At 50.3% G+C, this 19,901-nt stretch overlaps 1 protein-coding gene across 5 annotated transcripts; it reads right to left on the bottom strand.

The window, feature by feature from the left end:
* Positions 1-459: 459 nt before the first annotated feature.
* On the bottom strand, positions 460-13,585 carry NR2F2 (nuclear receptor subfamily 2 group F member 2). 5 transcript variants are annotated; one of them, XM_059824203.1, is made up of 4 exons: positions 7,782-7,952; positions 7,436-7,661; positions 5,175-5,702; positions 460-2,066 (listed from the first exon to the last, which is right to left on the bottom strand). In XM_059824203.1, the coding sequence occupies exons 1-4, from the start codon at positions 7,863-7,865 to the stop codon at positions 1,792-1,794; spliced, it is 1,113 nt and encodes a 370-aa protein (XP_059680186.1). In that variant the 5' UTR covers positions 7,866-7,952; the 3' UTR covers positions 460-1,791. The 5 variants fall into 5 exon arrangements, with proteins under 5 accessions (XP_059680186.1, XP_059680187.1, XP_059680188.1 ...); XM_059824204.1 differs by lacking the exons at positions 7,436-7,661; positions 7,782-7,952 and adding an exon at positions 13,543-13,585; XM_059824205.1 differs by lacking the exons at positions 7,436-7,661; positions 7,782-7,952 and adding an exon at positions 8,405-8,412.
* Between the last annotated feature and the right edge of the window lie 6,316 nt (positions 13,586-19,901).

Here is a 19,901-nt window from a genome sequence, read left to right as displayed (position 1 = left end):
ACCTTGCTCGAATGATCTTGTGCGCCTATGTCAGACCTGTACAAAAGATTTTTCGCCCCATTCTGATCATAAAATAGACACTGATCTCCAGATCTCTAATACTTTTTCACAACAATACCTTTCCTACGCAGGCACTTAAGTGTGACAAAAATAAGGGCCTTTTTTTTTTTTTTTTTCTCCTTTCTCCAGAAAATCCATTTTTAATTAACAGGAGGATTAGACGAATGGGGGTTGACGGTTTACCATTTCAGCCTAGTACTTCCTAAAACCAGAGATAAACCACGAACTGAAGTCCGCCACCCCCATCCCGGAATTAAACAGGTAAATACACTACAATACATCTGCTACAAACTTACTGTGACAAGTAAACAAATCAATCGCCTATGGACTTAGAGGACTGCAAACTATAGCGGAGTAATGTGGTTTCTGAAAGACATTTATGACAGCCAAACAAGTTTCAGATATCAAATAATATTTTAATTTCTGAATACTTTCAATTTTCCTTGGAATATAACACACAAAGACTCGACCAAACAGTTCAGTTATTATAACTTTTACAGTATACAGAAATGTTGCACTTAAAAAAAAAAACCTTCAGTTTTTTTAAACACAAAACTGTAAACTCTAAGATACTGAATCAATCACGTTATCTATAAGTGCCAACAGTGTTATTTTGTCATGCTGATTTCAATGGTATTTTTTAAAAAGGGAAAATATCAACAATTATTATAATACAAAGGGCTTGCAAATATACAAACAGATAGAGGAGTTTAATAACAATTCATGATGAACTATGTGGAACCCAATTCAAATTACAAAAGTTCACTTTGCTTGTTTGTTTGTTTTTTAAATCAAAACCGTAGCGTGTCTTGGACACAAATTCCTTCTACCTATAATAAATCCCCACAGTTCTTTTTTTCTGTCCGAAATACCAAAAAACCTAGATTTGGGGGTAGTTATGTGACACGTGTGGTTCATTCGGGTCTATATAATTATAGCTCTCTCAGCTTCAAGCTAGATTTTGGGTCACCACCTTAAGTGCGCTTCCATCATTGTGTTGTTGAGGGGTTGGGGTTTTTTTTTCTCCTTTCCTTTCTTCCTATGATACTTTCGTGGACTCAGTTTTAATTCTTTCAGAACATATATTTTAAGGATACACAGGTTTTTTTTTTTTTAAAGAAGCCAAGGTTATATCAAAAATTATTATAGAACCACAGAATAAACTGGTTTGAAACCAGAAAAATACAAAAAAGAACAGCTATAGGTACATAGACACATAGGACAATTAATAATTTGGAAAAAAAAGACTTACTTTCTTCCGTTCTGCTAATTTTCTCCAAATTTCCTTTAAATGCACTTTAAGCGAGATTTTTTTAAAAAGTTTACCCCCAAAAAAGAAAAAAAAGAAGAAAAAAGAAAAAGCCCACCATCGTTTCTTTTCTTCTTCTTTCTCTTTTTTCTTTCTTTCTTTTTTCTTTCTCTCTTTTTTATTTTTTACAAAAAATGATAAGTAGCAAGTTTTTTTTCTGAACGACACGGGAGTTTTTAATGCATTCTGTAAAAGTTCATTTGACAGTCTCTTTTTTAAATTCACAGTCCATTAATTTTTTCCTGTCTTCTCTTAGCAAACTTGTAACATCCTTTTACATCCTTTCTTAGCAGAAGGAAATTTAAGAAACAACCAGAACCCAAATGTCATTTGCTTTCCTTTCGCTCTCTTTCATCTCCCTTCTCAATTTTTAATTTTTTTTTTTAATTTTTTTTTCTCTCTCTCTCTCTCTCTCGAGTATTTTATTGAATGGACATATAAGGCCAGTTAAAACTGCTGCCAGACAGTAACATATCCCTGATTAGGGTTTCTATGGGGGTTTTACCTACCAAACGGACGAAAAACAATTGCTCTATGACAGAAGAGGAGACAGTGCGAAGGGAGGGGAGACGTAGTAATAGCTTCCCGAATCGTGTTGGCTGGTTGGGATACTGGCTCCTAACATACTCTTCCAAAGCACACTGTGACTTCTCCTGTAAACTTTCAACATGGGCTACATCAGAGAGACCACAGGCATCTAGAAGAAAGTGTATTAAAAAAAAGAAAAAGAAAGGAAAGAAAAAAAGAAAACAATCATCAGATTAAAAAGTTGTTTGTTGGTTGGTTGGTTGGTTGGTTGGTTTTTTTAATTTTTAATTTGATCTTTTTTTATTGCTAGAATTAAGTGCGGATCGTGCGCCATCACCTCGCCCCCCGGAGTTTAAGTAGGTTTTACCAAAAGGGACAACCTCTCTCTTTCTCTCTGTGTGTGTGTTTGTATTTCTCTCTCTTCTGGAGGGTCTCCGTGAGGATTGAGAATCTCCAAGATCCCAGACTTCTAATGGCACGACAGACCTGAGGGGCTGACAGGGAGGTGCTGGCCAAGCAGTGATTTCGTGTAGCTATTTTTTTAGGGGGAAAGGCTGGGGGGGCGGGGAAGGCTTGAGTCGAAAGGGGGGAAAGGGAGCCACTATTTCTCCCCCCGCCCCCCCCCTTGGAAAATAATTGGGGAGAGCCTAACCATGTGATGAGAAGGAATACTAATAGCAGTGATAGAAATCATAATAATAATAATAAAAAACTGGCCCAGCCAAAGATAATGGCGCCCCGGCTCCAGCAACAGATTCTCCCCCAAAGAAGACAACGCGTTTTTCTTCAGTCTTTGAAACTGATTTAAGTGGCCCTTTAAAACTGATCTTGTCAGTTTAGCCTATTCAGAGGCAGCCATGCAAACTGTGATCTCTCTGTTCATTTGAGCTGTTTCTTTTCCCCCCTCTTTTCTTTTCTCTTTCTTTCTCCCCCCCCCCCCCCTCCACTCCCCCCTCTTTTTTTTCCTCTTCTTCTTCTTTTTAAACCTAAAGGCCCTTACAAGAAGAAAACTCCCTGATAGGGTCTGGACATTTTTTTTTTCCTTTTTTTTTTTTTTTTTTTCCTGATACGCTAAAATACAATAAGTTCCCTTTAAATCAGAGACGTCTGTGCTGAAAGAGCACAGGTTGTGACCTGACCTCCCCGTGGCTTTCCTAGGCACAGGGCTAACACATGCATATTCTGCGAGTCATTAGAACCCAGATTTTTTTTTTCTCTTAAAAGAGGCTGCAGCAAACGTTATATGCATCTACGTGCGTCTGCTTTATATCAGGGAGTGTTATTGGGGTGCTGCAGAAGCTGCGTGCATCACCCTGGTTTTTTGCATGCGGCTATCTTCCCCAGAATCAGATAACAAGAAACGTTTATCTAGTTGGGAGGCAATTTACACGCCAGGCCTCACATTTTGAAAATAGTAATAAATTAAACAGTTACGACAGGATCGGACGATTGTTTTCTCAGAAGGCTAAAAAAAAAAAAAAAAAAAAAAAGTGATTTGGGAGAAAAGGCAGGATTGGAAATAAACCCCTCGGTGTGGGTGTGAGCCGGCCAGGGGCTGGGGAGGGATGTGAGCGTGTGTGGGATCCTCGCTCAGCGTTTGAGCGAGGGAGAGGAAAAGGCATCCTAGAAAACGGTAGAAAAATAAAATAAGCACCCCACGTACACCCCTGCCCACTCGGGATCCCTGTCTCCCTGTGGCAAGATGCGCCCCGCTCATTGATCACCTTAGGACTTCACCACGAGTAATTTTTGGGGGGGAGGAGAAAAAAAAAAAAAAGAGAAGTTTTTTATGTGTAAAGCAATAATATATAAAAGGAAGTTTAGGTCACGACCCAGAACCTGGACAAAGTCCAGAAAATGACTTCGTTCCCCAGACCCCCTTTAACACAACAAGGAGCGGATTGTGAGCCCTTCTTTTCCCACATAAACTACATTTTTTTCCTGTTTCCTGATATCAGGCTTTAAAAAACTCCGATGAGTAATTATTTTACAGGTCCTGCTTCCATTCATATGTTTATCGCGTGGCCACTTTCCCAAGCTTCCAAATGAGTTACAGAAGAAATATATGTGTTTTTAAACTTAATCCCAAAACTTCTAGGGCTCCAGCACACTGGGTTGCCGATGCAGCCTTAAAGTTAGCAATCTGAGATAAGGTATTGCACAAATTAGCGAGCAGATTTTTTTTTTCCCCTCAAAAAAAAAAAAAATTTAGCCTCCAGAGTTAATATCAGGTTTATTACTCACCCAGGTTAAACTCTAGTGCAAGCTAATTAGATTTCACAACGCACTCAATTATTGCTTTATAACTCATGCACTATTTCTAGGCAGCAAAAGTTGACACCTATTCCCCCCCCCCCTCCTCTTTGATTATCTAAGAAACACCTCGAGCTCTGTTCCTGGGGAGAGGCACGGCTCTGCCACCCCGGAATTGCGCGGGGGAGCAGCAGCTCCAGCCTCAGCCCCCTCTGACCCCCCCCGGCCGCTGGCAGCCGTGCCCCCGCCGCAGCCGCTGCTCGCCCGCACCGCGCAGCTCCCGCTGGGTGCGAACGCAAACTTTTCCCCTGAGCTGAAGCGAGACAGAACTGCTCCCTGCCACATTCTGTTTAAATCGGAGACAGCTCTTTGGAAAGTTGATTTATTTTATTTTATGGGATGGCAGGGAACATATTTTAAACTCAGCTCTGCGCATTTAACTTTTTTTTTTTTTTAATTCAATTTTTAATCCTGCAGGGCTTTTTTCCCTTCCTGGCTGCCCATAAAATGATCCTCTTTTTAAAGTGGTTTCACTGATAGGACGACTTGTATTTAACAACATCAAACAGATTTTGCTGCTGTTCGGATGCGTGTCATTAAATGCAACAACCCAGAGCTATACTGTTAAATAAAATATTATTTTCAATGGGAAAAGCGCAGTCTCTCGTGGCGAATGGGTGCCTCTCCCCGAGCCCCCTCTTCCCCCGTCCCCAGCGTTATTCAACTAGGGTTGGGGTGCGTTTTGGTTGTCCTTTTGCGCGCGTGTGGGTGTGTGTTATTTCCTCTTTCTATTTTATTTATTTATTTTTTTAATTTTACACTCCCTCGGAGGTGGGATGCTCAGCTCCGAGGCCCTGAAGGGGAGACCGCAGGGCACCGTTCCCTAAAAGGAAAGAGACCGCGCTGGTTCTCGGGGGGCAGGGAGCGGTGATGGGGTGCAGGCAGTAACACTTTGCAAGAGCCAACAGTTCTCGGGGGGGGGGCCGGGGGAAGGAAAAAGGAAGAGCAAAGAAATGCTGCCTACCTGAGGTGAAGAGGACTATGGCCTTTAAACAGCTATATTCTGCAGAGTCGACATGCAGTGCTTTCAGTTTTTCTACTTGCTCTTGGAAGATTCGTATGTGGTCCATAAAGGCGACCACTCGGTCAGCAGACATGGGCGAAGCGTGGAGGCCGGCGGCTGCCAGGAGCGGAGCTACGTGGAGGGGCATGGAGCACTGGGCAGCGTTGAGGACGAACAACTCGCTCCAGGTCAGCCTCAGGAGGGCCACCTGGTCTGTGATCTGGAGGTCTGGGAAGAAGGGGATATTCCTGGCCCACTCCACCGCGCTGAAGAGCATCCTAGCTGCCAGTTCACAAATGTTCTCGATGCCCATGATGTTGTTGGGTTGCATGCACTGACTGCCAAAGCGGGAGGTGGGGTAGGGCTCTGCTCTCAGAAGAAGGGAGATATATCCGGATAGGTAGGAATGGCAGTTGAGAGGGTCCCCGTTTGTCAAGGCGAACTGACCATGAGTTGGCTGTGTGGGTGGCATTCTGCCCCTCTGGACCGCTGCAGTAAATAAAGAAGAAACTACAGCTATTAATATCTGAATTGCGACCATCGGTTCACATACAGCCTGCTTTGTGTGCTTGTGCGTGCCTGTGTGACAGCGTACCCAGTCAGCTTAAGGGGGAACAGGCATTTTTCCCAGCCGGAGTTGAGCCCCTGCCCGGTTTGAAGGCTCCGCAGCTCCCGGGTCAAGCAACAGCAACAATGAAAGCCGAGCGGTGCCGTGCGCTCGGCCGGGGCTGCCGCGGGAGCCTCACTTCCCCAGGCACACCGCAGTGGGGCTGTCCCCCCCCGCCACCCCTCCTTCGGGGGGTGCAGGATGCCTCTTTGTGTGCCCGGGTATTTGTCTTCATTACGCCTAAACCGGCTTCTGGATTTGAGGCTGGGGGAGAGGGATGGGGAGAGGGGAGATCCCCGGCGCTGGTCCCACACGCGTTTCTCGCCCACTGGATATGTTGTTGCTGCTCTTATTATATACACACACACACACACCCCCCGTTATAAAAAAAAATATCAAAGGAGGCGAGGTGGCCCCACACCATCCCCGGCAGGTCCCCCGGCGAGGCCGGGGGCGTTATCCAAAGGCACCTTCCTCAGCTGCCCGTGGAAAGTGGGGCCTTTCATTTTGTTAATAAATTTACACGGTGACAGCGAGAGAAAAAGGAGAGAGAAAAAGGGCTCAGAGGCAGAGAGACGGCAGGGAGGGAGACCGCCGAAAAACGCGCTTGATTGATATTTGTTATCGCACGTACTACAAGGTTAGTTACTCTTGCAGAAACACAAAGAGAGGAGCCCGGCAAGTCCCGAGCCCCCCTAACCCTTAACCTACATAGCAGCGCCCAGGCAGGGAGCACGCACTGGAAAACTGCAGGCTCACATTTCTCGTCTAATTTTATATCACAAAGACTCGACTTGCAGAGACCCGAGCACCCCACACTTACTTCTGGGCTGCTCCTTCCCCCCCCACACCACCCCCGTCCCTTCTACCCCCTCCTGCCTCTCCCGGAGGGCCGAGGGAAGGGGAGGAAGAAGAGCAAAGTGAGATAATAAGGCAGGCACGGGGCAGTACATATATATACACACACAGGCGCGGGTGTGTGTGTGTACATATATTTTTAAGGGAGGAAAAACCCGGCCGGGAGTCCACAGTGGAGTGCTGTAGAGCCTCGGGAGGGTGAGTCCCATTGTAACAGTAATTCGAACCGCCTGTGTAAAATTGCAGTCTAAGGCAGGGTGCTGGGGGCTATATGTGTGTGCGTGTGCGTGTGTGCACACGCGGGCAGAGAGACACACACAGACACGCACACGGGGGGGACGGGGGACAACGCTGAGCATGCAGGGGGGAAAGATGAAGGAAAAGTCACCAGACGTCAGAATAATCATCTCGCTCCTAAGCAGCGTGAAACTAAAAATCCACTTCCAATAAACCTCCATCAGCAAAATCAAAACAAACACAAATCAATTACGAGTGCAGCAGAAAGCATGCAAGAGCCCCTGCCTCCCCTGCCCACCCTCTCCAACACCTCTTTCTTTCATTAGGAGAAAGTTTCTGTCTGTTTATTCGGGGGGTGGGAGGGAGGGGGGGGGGGAAGGAAAGGTTCTGGCTGGGTTTAGGGTGGGGAAGTTAAAAATAATAAGAATAATAATTAAAAAAAAAAAAAAAGACCCCAAACAACCAAAACCCAAAACGCAGCGAGTGAAAAAAAATTGCAAAACAAATGAAATCCCAATACCTTCCCGTCTCATGCCAACTTTGAGGCATTTTTTGAGGCGGCAGTACTGACACTGATTGCGGTGGTGCTGGTCAATGGGACAGTTCCTGTTGGCACGACAAGTGTAGCTGAGATTCCTCCTTACACTCCGCTTGAAGAAACTCTTGCAACCCTCGCAGGTAAACTGGCCATAATGTTTGCCACTAGACTTGTCCCCACAAACCACACATTCAATGTGCTGCTGCTGCTGCTGCTTGTCTCCTTGGTTCTGCTGGCTTGGCGGGTTGGTCTGGGCTGGCGTACTGGGAGGGCCCCCGGGCCCCGGGGTCTGTGGGGTGTGCGGGGCCCCGGCCGGGGGTCCCTGCACCGGCGGGGCTTGCGAAGGCTGCGTTCCCTGAGCTCCGGGCACATCGTCCTGGGGGTCTCGCCACGCACCGACTACCATTGCCATATCTATTGGACACCGTTGCCAAACTTCCTGTTCCCCCTTTATTTTCAAAGTTTGTTTGCTTTGCTTTTCAGATCAGCTTTGCAGCAGTCTTTTTTTTTTTTTTTCCCCCTCCCCTCTCTCTCTCTCTTTCCCCCTCTCTCTCTTTTGTTGTTTTGCCTTTTTTTTTTTTTTTTTTTTTTTTTTAAGGAGGGTCGGGGTGCGGGGGGGGGATCTCCCGGTACCGGCGAAGGTGCAGAAGCACGGGGCGATGGAGGTGTGTGTGCGGGGGGGCGAGTGGCGAGTCGATTGTCTGGGCTCCAGGAGAGCAAAGTAAAGGGGTGGTGGGGGTGGGGGAGAGAGGGAGAGAGAGAGAGAGAGAGGAGAAAAAAAAAAAAAAATCTCTTCAAAGATCTCCCTCTCTCTCTCTTAGAGCTGATCTGCAGCAGAGTAGTTGAAGGAGGAGAGGCGGGTGTCTGGGGGCCAGGTCCAGGGAAGCTCGCAGTCAGCCATTCAGGAAAGCCATCAAAATAAGAATGAATAAAAGGTTAAAGATTACACACACAGCGGAAAAAACCACGCACAGCTGAGGAGACTTTTCTCGGCGCGGAGAGCGGACGGTCTCGCCGTAGTTTTTGGAAGTCCAGCTTGCAGCAGCAACATCAACTGCGATCGCTTTGTTTTTGTGGGCTTTTTTTTTTTTTTTTCCTCCTCTTTCCTCCTCTCTCTCTCTCTGCTCTGTCTCTCCTCCCTCCTTCGCTCGCTTTAATTCTTCCTCTCCGCCGCTCCGCCCGGGCGCTGCGCTCTTTCTCTCTCTCTCTCCCTCTTTTTGGCTCGGGGGTGGGGGGGCTGGCTCTTTGCTTTTTTTCCTCCTCCTCTCCTCGCTTTTTTATTATTATGATTATTATTATGGTTATTATTAATAATTATTATTATTGTGATTGTTTATGTGCTCCTCCGCTCCGTCCCCGCCGCGCTGCCCTCCGCTCTGCCCCGCTCAGCCGGTTCGCCGCTCCCGCCGCGCCGCGTCCCCGCCGCCGCCGCCGCCGCCGCTCCCGCTCCCGCCGCCGCTCGGGTGCTGCTGCCGCCGCCGCCGCTGCCGCCGCCGCCGCCGCGCTGCCTTATGCTGCTTCTGCCGCCTCGCAAGTGGGCTCTCGCCTCCGCGCCGCCGGTGCTCACGGCGCGGGCGGGGGGAGGGGGGCCGCGGGGCGGGGGGGAGGGAAGGAGTCAACTCGCCAGCGCAGCGCCCAGCCAGCCAGGATGATAAAAGAGGGGAGCGGGAGGAGGAGGAGGAGGAGGAGAGGAGGAGGAGGAGGAGGAGGGAGAGCGAGAGGGAAGGATCACAACCCAGCGCGCAGCATCGCTCCTCAGCCGGGGGGGTGGGGGGAGAGGGGAAAATCACCGCGGGGAGAGCGGGGGGGAGCGCGCCAGCCCTTCCCCACCCCCCCCCCCCCAAAAAAAAGCGGGGGCTCCCCCCCCCCGGGCGGCGGTGAGGGGAGGGGCGGGGCGGGGCGCGGCGGCGCGGGCGGGCGGCGTGTGGGCCGAGTGGCGAGCGCGCTCCCCGCCGGCCGCTCGCCCCGCTGGCGGGAGAGTGAACTTTGACACGACTGCTGCAACTTAGCGCACGTTGCCATGGCGACCGCGCGCCTTATAAGGCAACCCGACCGGCGTTTGACTGGTCAAAAGCTCGCGCCCCGCCCCTCGGCCCTCATTGGGCCGCGACGCCCTGCGCGGCCTGCCATGGCCGCCGCCGCCGCCCGCGCGGTCCTAGAGGCAGGCGCCGCCCCGCCGCCGCTGCTGCCGCCGCCGCCGCCACGGGGGCCGGGGCCGGGGCGTCCCCCCGCGCACGGCGCTCCTCGCCGGCTCCGCGCTCCTCTCGCTCTTACTCCTCGCCCCGCTTCCCCGTGCCGTCCCCACCCCGTCCCCCCCCGCGCCGCCGGGGCGAGGGGTTAAGGCGAGCCCGGCGAGGGGAGCGGAGCGCCGCCGCCTTACCTGGGGCCGCCCGCCGGGGCACGGCCTCGGGGGTCGAGAGGGGGGGCGGCGGGTGAAAATCAGAAAACTGACGCTAAAATGAGGTAAAACTCCCCTGAATAAACCAAAACCGAGCGCCGCCGCCGCCCGGGGGAGGGGAGCGGCCGCCGTCTCCCCGTCAGGGGTAGGGCTGCGCAGGTACGCGGGCTCCCGCCCGCCGGAGGTCCCGCCGGGCGCTGGCGGGGGCGGCGTTGCCCTCAGCCCCTTCGGCCTCGCTCCGGGCTGACCGGCGGGAGACGGGGCCGGGGCGGCGGCGGCACCTGCGCTCGGCCCGGCCGCAGCCTGCCCCGGCCACCCGCGGAGCCGCGGGGTGCTGAGCGTTCCCCGCCTCGCCCCGGCGCTCCGGGACCGGCCGCTCGCACAGCCCCGTCCCCGGCGGGGTAAGGGGGCATCGCCGCTCCGCCCGCCCTCTCCTCCCCGGGCGGGCGCCTCTTCCCCCGCCGCCCCGGGCAGGCGGCGGGCTGGCCGAGGGGACGGCGGTTTCACGCGAGACACCATCTCCCCCTTCCCCTTAGCGCGATGGAGGAGAAAACCCGCCACGCCGCTCCGCGGAGTGTGACACTCGCGTCTTTTCCCTCGCAGCCGCCACGGCGTGGCTGCAACGCAGCTCGTCTCCACCGCTTTAACTTTATTTCGGGGTTTTGTGGGGGGCTTCGGGGGGTGAGACGTACCCTGGCAGGGTAGCACAACCTCCGTGCTATAGCGGGAGCACCACTGAACGGGTGAGCGAGCGAAGTGCGCGGGGACAGTTGTTTATTTCCCGCTGGATATAGCCACCGGGCAGCGGAGCGGGGGCTTGGAGTTCACCTCCCGGTGCAAACGGCCAAAAGAGACTCGAACAGGCCAAGGGACGGAGGGATAAAAAAGAAAACAGGTTAAAATAGAGAGGTGAATGCCCGACCGGACAATTCCTCCTCTGCAAACACACGCGTGTACGTGCGCTCCCATTCGAGCTGGTCACCGAGGACGGAGGTGGGGACCCAGACCTGTGCACAACTCTGTAAAGGATTAATTGCCCCTCGCCTCCTCGCACACACTTTTTCATGTTGCCACACGCACACCCCCTTCTGCCGCAGAAATAATCCATGTGGCTAAAGCCGCAGGTGCTGAGATGATTGGAAAGTTGTAAAAAGCACCTAGACTTGACGATGTCCTGCTCAGAGACCCGGTGTATTCCCACCCCACGGAGGAAGATGTACTGCGGCTCAATTTCAAAGACAAGGCTGCAGCATCCCCATTGATCCTGAGGGAGCCAAAGGAACCTTTCCCCGCACCAGGGACCAGGAGGGACTGGACAGAGAGAAGGGGGGAAAGGAATCCTTCCCCGTTAAAATGTGGGGAACTGCCTTATGATTTCCAAATAACCCCGAGCCGGGGAGGTCACCTTTCGGGGAGGGCGGGGGTTCAAAATGCAGAATAGTCACAGATTGTTGCTGATGTTGAATTTCCTGAGGGGAAAAAAACCCACCCAAAAACACAAAACAAACAACCCACCACCAACCTTTCCTCTCTCGAATCTGACAAAGTAAACAGGATTAATTCGCCGTGTGAAAAAACATTAACGCCGCCTTAACAAATGCCGAAATCAGAAGAGAGAGCGGTTTTAACAGGACGTACAATATTAATAGTTTGAACGTATGATCGTAAAAATGAAAAGCCATTGATACACGCTTAAAAGCCGCCGTATACGCTGATTGCTCAAGCATTAATGAAGAATGCCCCAGATTAACTGTTTGCTCTTCGAGGGATGCAGCAACATAACTATCTATTAGCACCATTAGATGCTTTGCTATTTATTTGAAAACACCCCTGCGAGTGGGTTGAGGCAGAACAGATGAATGTAAAACTGAACTGCAGCTAATTTCGCTAAATAATACCCGAAACCCGAGCGCCTCGCAGAGAAGGGGGAGATTCGCAACTGTCCTTCCCCGAGCCTAATGACAATAGAAATGCTCTGGTTTAGGAGTAAGACCGTATTGGTTTTCCAAATAAACAAATGCATCCCTCCTGCCATTTTACTGCAGATGTAAATTTATTTTAATGAGGGGGAGTGGAAGGATTTATTTTGCTAAAATAGAGTTGGGGATGGAGCCGGTGTAAATCTTTAGGTTTTAAAAAAGAGGAGGAAGGAGGGGGAAGCTGCTTTCCTGGCAGAAAGCTGCCTAACAGTCCCCTAATTCTTCCTAGATTAAATCGCAATATGAATACAGCATCGAACAAATACCGAGTTTCGCTCTGAACTCAGTGGAAAGCAGTTACGTCTAACAGAATTCAATGAATTCCTCTTCTCCCTCAATGTAGTATGTGTGTGTTTTTCTCTTCCACCACACTGAAGTTCCATGAATAGGGAAAGTGGCTCCTATTGTGTGCCTCTGAACTTCCAAGTCAATGCAATTTTTAACCACTGGCTTGTGGTACTTTGAAAATCACCAGGGGCTGTCAGAGTTGGGTCCTCTGAAAAATTTACAGTGCTAAATCAGAGCATATGCTGGGAGAGAGGGAAAAAAATTGCTGAAGGTTGGAGCAAGTACAGTATCCGGCTGCCCTCTAGTGTAAGCCTCTCATTGCCGAAAATCCGACTTTAAAAGAAAAGGATCTCTTAAAGGGAAACGACTTTTGGCTCACGTATGCATACGAGAATGAAACTTCTGTACATTTTAATCTGATTAATTCCTAAGGATTTAAAATTAATTGGCTTGGGCACTCCTAGACCCGACTGTAAGATTTCTGCGTCAGGGTTTCTGCGAGCGCTGTGCCGAATAGGTATTTTTAAGGGATAGTGGTAAGGGATGGGGGGGGGGAGATCCTGTTTTGTGATTTTTTTTTTTTTTTTTAAAAAAACGAGGAACCGTGCCTCGCATGCTGTTGTCAGAGCAAAACACTTTTGCTGCTTAAAGTCAGATCTACGTCTTTTGCAATAACACTTAAAAAAAAAAAAAAAGAAGGATAAATAATTGCCTTAAAGCCTCAGCCGAACTGCCAACCACACCTTCGGATGGTGAGTATATTCCAGCTTCTTTCCATTGTACTTGCTTAGCCAGGGAAGGGACCGGAGGGGGAGAGGGGATCTCAGCGCTGTCCCTCCACCGCCGACCTCTCTCTTTTTTTTTTTTTTTTTTTTTTTTTTGCCCCCCCCCTCCCCAAATAAACGCTGCCAGCTGCACACGGCGACGCAATCCCGTGCAGTTTAACACCTATCCCTGAAGTTAAGAGAGTCGTCCCCCCGTCCCCAGCCTCCCGGGCGGGTCGCCCCGCCGCTCCCCCCGGCAGCCCGCCGCCCGGGCAGGGCAGGCGGTGAGCGGGCGCTGCCTCCCGGCCGCTGCCGGGGAAATGACTCGGAGGCGCTTCGCCTCGCCTCGCCTCGGACCGGGAAGCCGATTCCGGTCGTTGGGTTTGTTCGCTTGTTTGTTTGTTTGCTGCTTGCTTTATTTAGCTAAAGGACGTGCTAACTGATGGTGCTGCGATTCCAGATACTTGGGTCTGCCCCCCTCCCCTCTTCCCCTCCTTAGAGCAACCCACGTAACCTTAGAAACGATCGTTTAAGACGTACGTTAGCTAACATTTGCTTTTTTGGATTTTTTGTTTTCCTTAAAAGAGAAACACAAGAATCACAACACATTGCCCGGAAAAAGTGTCAAAGAAGAAGAAAAAAAACTATAAGTAAACATACCAAAACCATATTTGCCTTGTTCAAGGTCCCAAATCGCTTGCATCTTCCTTTTTCTACCTCTCCTTTAGTTTGGCAGGTGAAACAAACAAACAAAAAAAAATAATCAGACCGCTGTTTGCCCCCCAGAAAGATGTGCGTTGGGTAATTAAAGAGAAGTCTCCTTCTTGGTGTTTATCTAAGCGATTGTGCAAACTGATTAAAAAAAAAAAAAAGGGAAAAAAAAAAGTAAAGTTACAGCCTTCAGGGGGAAAAAAAAAGGAGGCAAGGTGAAGGGAACAGATTTCCCACAACCTAAAGGGAAGTGCTTTCGATGTATTATTAGCGATCAGCCTTGGGAGAGAGAAAAAAAAAAAAAATCCTGAACACACTCTAACTTTACACAGACAGGATTTCAGGGGGGGCTTTGTACATAGCTGCTTAGGAATGTGCGCCTCGCCTTTAAGAAAAAATCCCCAAGCCCAAGGTAGGAGATGTCTTTGAGTGATCCTTGTCTCTCATTTCATTCCTTAGAAGGAAGAGCGTCTCGCTACACCTTGTTTGGAGCTGGAAAGGCGAGACTTAAAAAAAAAAAAATAAAAAAAAAGAAAAAATATTCACAACCCACCCTTCCAATTGGGGAGAAAAAAAAAATAAGAGAGGGAAATCTCCTAACTTATTGACTGTGGGGGTAGGATGGATGCGACCGATTTCAGCCCCCCCCCCCCCCCTCCCTTCCCACCTCCCCCCTCCCCGACAGGGGATAAAAAAAAAAAAAAAGGAAAAGAAAAAGCCAACCGCAAACAACTACAGGCTGAACTATCAACACATGCACCGAAGGGGAAAAAATATATAGTGTCCTGTGTAGGGTCGGCAGGGAACGCAAGCACACGCTAAAGCAAGTTGGGAAAGAATCCGAGCTAATCAGCAATCTCTTTCTCTCTCTCTCCTTCTCTCCCTCTCCCCCTCTCTCTCTCTTTCACTGCCTCTGAGATCCCAGCTCGAAAGAGGTACTCCACATTTTTTCATTACCAAAAATCCGTTGCAATAATCATTTGTTGCTAATTGAAACCCTTGGAGACATTTTTCCCCACCCCCTTCACAAACATGGCAACTTTTAGACATGGGAAGCACGTTTAGTTTTATTTTATTAAAAAAAAAAGAAATACGGTTAGGAGGAGGCTGAATCTTTCACCCACGAGATATATCAGCTCGTCAGCCCCCTTCCCCGGGGCGGGGGGGACCGGGACCCCAGTACAGTGAGGGCTTGGGAAAATTTGGAATACATTATACCGCCTTTGGCAGGAGAATACTCTCCAACTAATGGATTCCTGCTCCTTTTTGTGTGTGTGTGTGTCAGTGTGGGGGGTTTCTGGAAAGAGGGGTGGTGGTCGTGGTGGTGGGGAGCCGAGCTTTTATTTTAAGAAGCTGTTAGGGTAAGAAGTGTGTCATACTTGACAAATGGAACAAACGCTCTTCCATTTCTTGCTTGTCCTTGCCTTAAAACAGGAATTAAGTTAACCACAGTGCTGCATGTTAATTGCATGTTTACTGGGCTAATGAAAATTACAAAAGGGTTTTGCCACCTCGATGGGTGATGAAGAAGTATGAAGGCGATTGTCATTGCAGCCTTCGGGGAGGGCCCGGGGCGGGGGGGGACGACACCCCGGGCACGGACAGTATTGATCAGAAGAAGGATAAATCTTTTAACTGCTCGTTAATACCATAAATATGGTGTACACAAGTTTCCACTCTTGATAAGTCTAATCAGTACATGGACGATGGAGACATAGCCCACTTGAATGAATTTTTATTATTGCCAGAGGGGTACTTGCATCTGCGGGTTCTCTCCCCTCCTCGCTTTGCGCCCCCCCCCCCCGCTCCAAAATCCCCCCTTGCAGAGGAGGATCGTGAAGGTGCGCAGAAAGCCCAGGAGACAAATTCAAGCTCTTCCTCCTTTCTCCCCTTTTCCAAACCCTCCTTTTCTGTAAAGCTGAACGGGTCGTGGTGGGGAAAGCCTAAAGGGGGGAGCTCCCCCCCCCCCTTTATTCTTGAGATCCGTAGATGAAAGGATGACCTAGTAATTCAGTTTGAGGATAACCATTTTCATGCTTGAAAACAAACCGCCAAATTAAACCTAAATGGAAAGAGCAGTGGGAAAGGTAGCGGGAGCAGGGCATTTCGAGATCCCCCCCCCCCCTCCCCGAAAGGGGTTGTTTGGCGAAAGGAGGAGGGAAAGGCAATTAAATAGACTAAAGATTATTTAAATCCCAACCAGAAATAATTCCAGGGAGAAGTTTCCCCCCTCCGGTGTTGCCCAGCCCTGGATTTGAAAACTTTGGCCCAACTTGTGGCGATAGCTACAACTTTGCTCCGCAGGGGTCAGAGGTGAGGGCTATTTTAACCCTAAAAGCCTGCGAGTGACCAAGGTTGAGGCTGGGCTCGCAGCACTAATAGCCATAATTACCTCCTCCCCTTCCAGGGACATTCCTCGCAGCAGCACTGTTAGACGCCGAATTGAAGAAAATCCTGGAGTTGAACATATCTTGGGGGGTAAATAACAGCAATATGAAGGAATTTCAGAGCTCTCCCTTTTGCTTGGGGGGATTGAAGCCCTTCTTTTTTTTTTCCTTTTTTTTTTTTTCCTCCTTTTTTTTCCCCCTTGCCAGCATTCCCAAGGCGCTGGGTCTTTGTCTTAGAAGGAATGGAGTGTCTGAATGGTGTGAAAGGGACAGAGAGGGTCGCTTCAAATCGATTTTACTTGTCCTCTCTGTCTTTTCGGATCAACGCCCTTCAATGGACACATAGGTGCTCTTTCAACCAAAAACTTGTGCAACATTTTCTGCCTGTATTGGTGCTAAATACAATAAATGCTGGGCAGATTTTTTTTTTTCTTTCTTTCCAAAGCAGAAAGCACCCTAATTAAATTGTTTTATATGGACAGTCAAGACAGACCAATTAAGTATGCATTAGTATAAAGATATATTCGAGAGATAAGCGCTCTATAGGAGCCCTGTCTAGGCAAGGTGTGTAAAGTGTCCTCTCGAAGAGAGGCTGTAAGCAGGGTTTCATATGGATTTTTCCCCTCCATTGCCTCCTATACTGGAGTAACGGGCTGAATAAGTTAGCGAGAAGCCATTAGTGAAAGCGGTTTCTAAACAAAGTTAACAGGTGGATGTAGCTGGTTTTAGCCGTGAAGAACAGTCGCACATCTATAGTGCACGGCCACAGATCCGTGCGGCACGTATGCACGCGGCTCACACTTACAGAGAGAAGTGCCTTCGACCTATAGCTTATGTGCCAATGCCCGCGCACGGGGACAGAATAAATAGGTGGGCACTTCTGGAGGCTGCAGCAGGGGTTGGGAACGCGCACCCCCCGGCGTGACGGGTCCCACTGCCTCTATTGTGTGTGGGCACCCAGCCCTGCGCCAGAGGCGGGCGCGGGCACCCAAAGCTCGGCTGTCGCGCCTGGGTGCGCTGCCCAGGCACCAGCGGGCACAGCGCGCCGGCCGGGGCGATGGCAAGGGGAAACGTTTCCTCTTCGAGGCTTTCCCAGGAGTGAAGTAACAGACCGGGATAAACCACACACGTACGCACGGGAACTTCTCTTTCTGTCCCTTTCATCACCCTGGGAAAGCTCGCGTGGCTGGTTAGAACCGGGCTTTAAGCGCTTCTCTATTTCCATTATTTTTTTCCCCCCCTTCGCTGCAGATTTTCCACGTCGATCCCAAAAAAACCCCCCTAACCAGACAAGCAAACAAAAAAGCAGTCAGCCCCCAGCCCTGCCTCAGCCTGAACCTGGGGCAGGCAGAGCTGCGGGGTGCGAGGAGGAGGAGGAGGGAGGTGGGCTGGAAGTTGCTGGGGCACCCTCCATCCCTGGGCGCCTCGACACCCACCCGCCGAGGCAGAGCTGTGGGAGCGAGTCCGGTGCCCGGAGCTGCTGCCGAGTGGGACGGGGGAATCGCCCCTTTATCGTGGCATTGCACCGCAGAGGCAGGACGGCTTTTTGCTGGAGGGGCCGGGGAAGAGGGGACAGAGGGGTCCAGGGATGCGAAGCAACCGTGCGCCGGCTGCCCGGTGGGATAACTCATTCTCTAGCAGCGCCTCGGATGTGTTAGCCCCTCAAAGGGAGGTGGGAGACGGGGAAGAATAAGCCCTTCCTTGCTTAGGTGCTTTCATGTCACGGTAAACAGGTTAGAAACAGACGTTTTTAAAGCCTCAATTTCTCTTCGCTGGTTACCTTCGAGGATAAATCATACCAGACTGTATGGGGGGGCAAAGAATTCATCTGAAGGAGATCTCAGCAAGTCACTGCCCGGACAATAGCCCACCTCCTGTTGGGCTGGGTATTGATCAGGAGAGGAGCTGAAGATGTCGCCACACTAAATATTTACTGATCACACACAAATAGCCGGGACTTGAACGATTTTCTCCTGTGAGGAGAGCAGAGAGAGAAGGGTAAATCATTTTATTAGTGTGTATAAAGCAAAGAGCACACTCTGGCTTGGAGTGTTTTAAGATGTGTCTTCAGCTGGATGAAAAGAGTTAGGGAAATCGATATGGAGTGATTAGACGAGCCAGTCGTGTCAAAGAGAGAGGCTGTGGATTTCATGGATTTGGTTATACCGGGAGGGGGAAAATATATCGAGAGATTAAAGGGAGGAACCCATTGTAGCGGAGCCAATGAAAAAATAATATCTAATCAGAGCCGGCAAAGGTGGGGACGGGATGAGACCCACATTTCTAAAGCATCACATCAGCTGGAGAGGGATCAGGGACACACATGAACGAGGCAAACGGGGGGAGAGGAGGCGAGCAGGAGCCTAGAACCGCTACAGAGCAAACCCGGGAGGGGCAGGGAAAAGTCGCCTCTGTGGAGCAACGCTGGGGCGCCACGAAAATGGGGACAAAAGACCCAGGAGCGAGGGGAAGGCGAGGGCTGGGAGGTGAAGTTGAGGGGTCTCCAGCCCGTGTGCCCCAGGCAGGGAGGGCTCTAGCAGCAGAAGCGAGGGCACATCCAGCTCAGATGCGAGGGCTTTAAATCTTTCTCCTGCAAGTTTGTTCTCCCCTCTACTTCCCCCCCCCTCCCCCAAGCAAATGTGGTGAGTAAAATGGATTTTAGCGTTTAACCACCTCATTTTAGCCACGTAATGACAAGGCTCGTAATATGTAATCTACAGATTACTGCCATTCGAGGGTGACCACAAGTGGCATAAAAAAAAAAATAAAAAAAAAAAATCAGCATTTCTGCAAATGACCAAACGGCTCAAACCAGCCCCAGCTTTAAGTAAGGAAGGTGGGGAGCTGCTGTAGGGTTTTGTCGGCCGTGGGGAGGGTTCAGCCCTGGCTCAGGTACAGCCCTGCGGCGTCTCGGCGGATTAAAGCAAACTTCGCTGGGGACAAGCAAATGTCCAAGTGCCAAAGGGCAGAAAGCTGGGAGCAGGGCAGGGCTCTGCCAAGCGACGTTAAAATACGTTCTTGAGGGATGCTGGGGGTGATGATGGGTTTTTTTTTTGCCTCGAATCGCTGATGGTTGGGCCGTGCTCAAGCCCTACCTTCTCTCTGTGTGTTTTTCTTCAGCAGAAAATAGGATGCGACTGCAGAGAACTAAGTCAAAGGAGCGAGAGAAAGTTTGAGCCGCACTTTAAATGATGCTGATTGCTGGGAGGGAGGAGAGACATCTAAAGCTAGGAACCGAGGGGTAAAACTGATGTGAAAACAGCTTTTCCCTTCTCCTCCAAGTGCTAATTTTGCTACTGTAAACAAACACTGAAGTTAGAAGCAGCTGCAATAGCCCACCGGGCACCCGGGACCGGGGGGGCCCGGCGTTTGTTCATCCCTCGGGCTGAATTTCCCCCCAGCTTTGCTTTCTCCCGAAACCAGTGGCTGAGGCTGGTTTCAGCTGTGGAGAAGGGGTGGTGGTGGTGGGGGGGAACAGGCACATGAAGCGCGTTTCATGTGAGCCTGTAGAGTGCAGGCAGCTCGGCTGGATCCCTAATGCAACAGGAAACCTCGGGATAGACTCAGCCTAATTAACAGTTTTCCATAGCTGAAGCGATTTTTAAGAATCCCAGTGGATTAGCCCAATATGTTCAGGTGTGAGGCTACGAGGGCCTGTAACTCCTTTCACTATAATCTTATAACCCCCTTACCTAATTCCTTAGATAGCAGATAGGAAGAGTCTGACCCCGGAGGTCGTGAAGAGCTGGGGTCCATTAACCCTTCCCTCCCCGGCGCGGCTCCAGGGTTAACTGCGCCGGGCTGACTGCGGGGGGGGCAGAAGAAAGGGATTTGCAAGAGGGGTCGATCCGGCGGGGGGGGGGGGGGGGGTAAGGCTGAAAATGATTTCTGCTCCCTTCATGCCCCTCCCTTGAGCCAAAG

This window comes from Gavia stellata, chromosome 13 (genome assembly GCF_030936135.1).
Source record: "Gavia stellata isolate bGavSte3 chromosome 13, bGavSte3.hap2, whole genome shotgun sequence".
Classification (NCBI taxonomy): domain Eukaryota; kingdom Metazoa; phylum Chordata; class Aves; order Gaviiformes; family Gaviidae; genus Gavia; species Gavia stellata.
The sequence above is the reverse complement of the archived record's forward strand: the minus strand, read 5'-3'. Positions and strand labels throughout refer to the sequence as shown.

What these genes read in the sequence shown, in the direction of transcription:
- NR2F2 (XM_059824201.1), bottom strand. Translation starts at nt 7,865, where the DNA reads ATGGCAATGGTAGTCGGTGCGTGGCGAGACCCCCAGGACGATGTGCCC. An exon ending in AGTTGGCATGAGACGGGAAG is followed by an intron (nt 5,724 to 7,435) that starts GTATTGGGATTT and finishes TAATAGCTGTAG; the next exon opens with TTTCTTCTTTATTTACTGCA. An exon ending in CATAGTCCTCTTCACCTCAG is followed by an intron (nt 2,067 to 5,174) that starts GTAGGCAGCATT and finishes ACTTTCTTCTAG; the next exon opens with ATGCCTGTGGTCTCTCTGAT.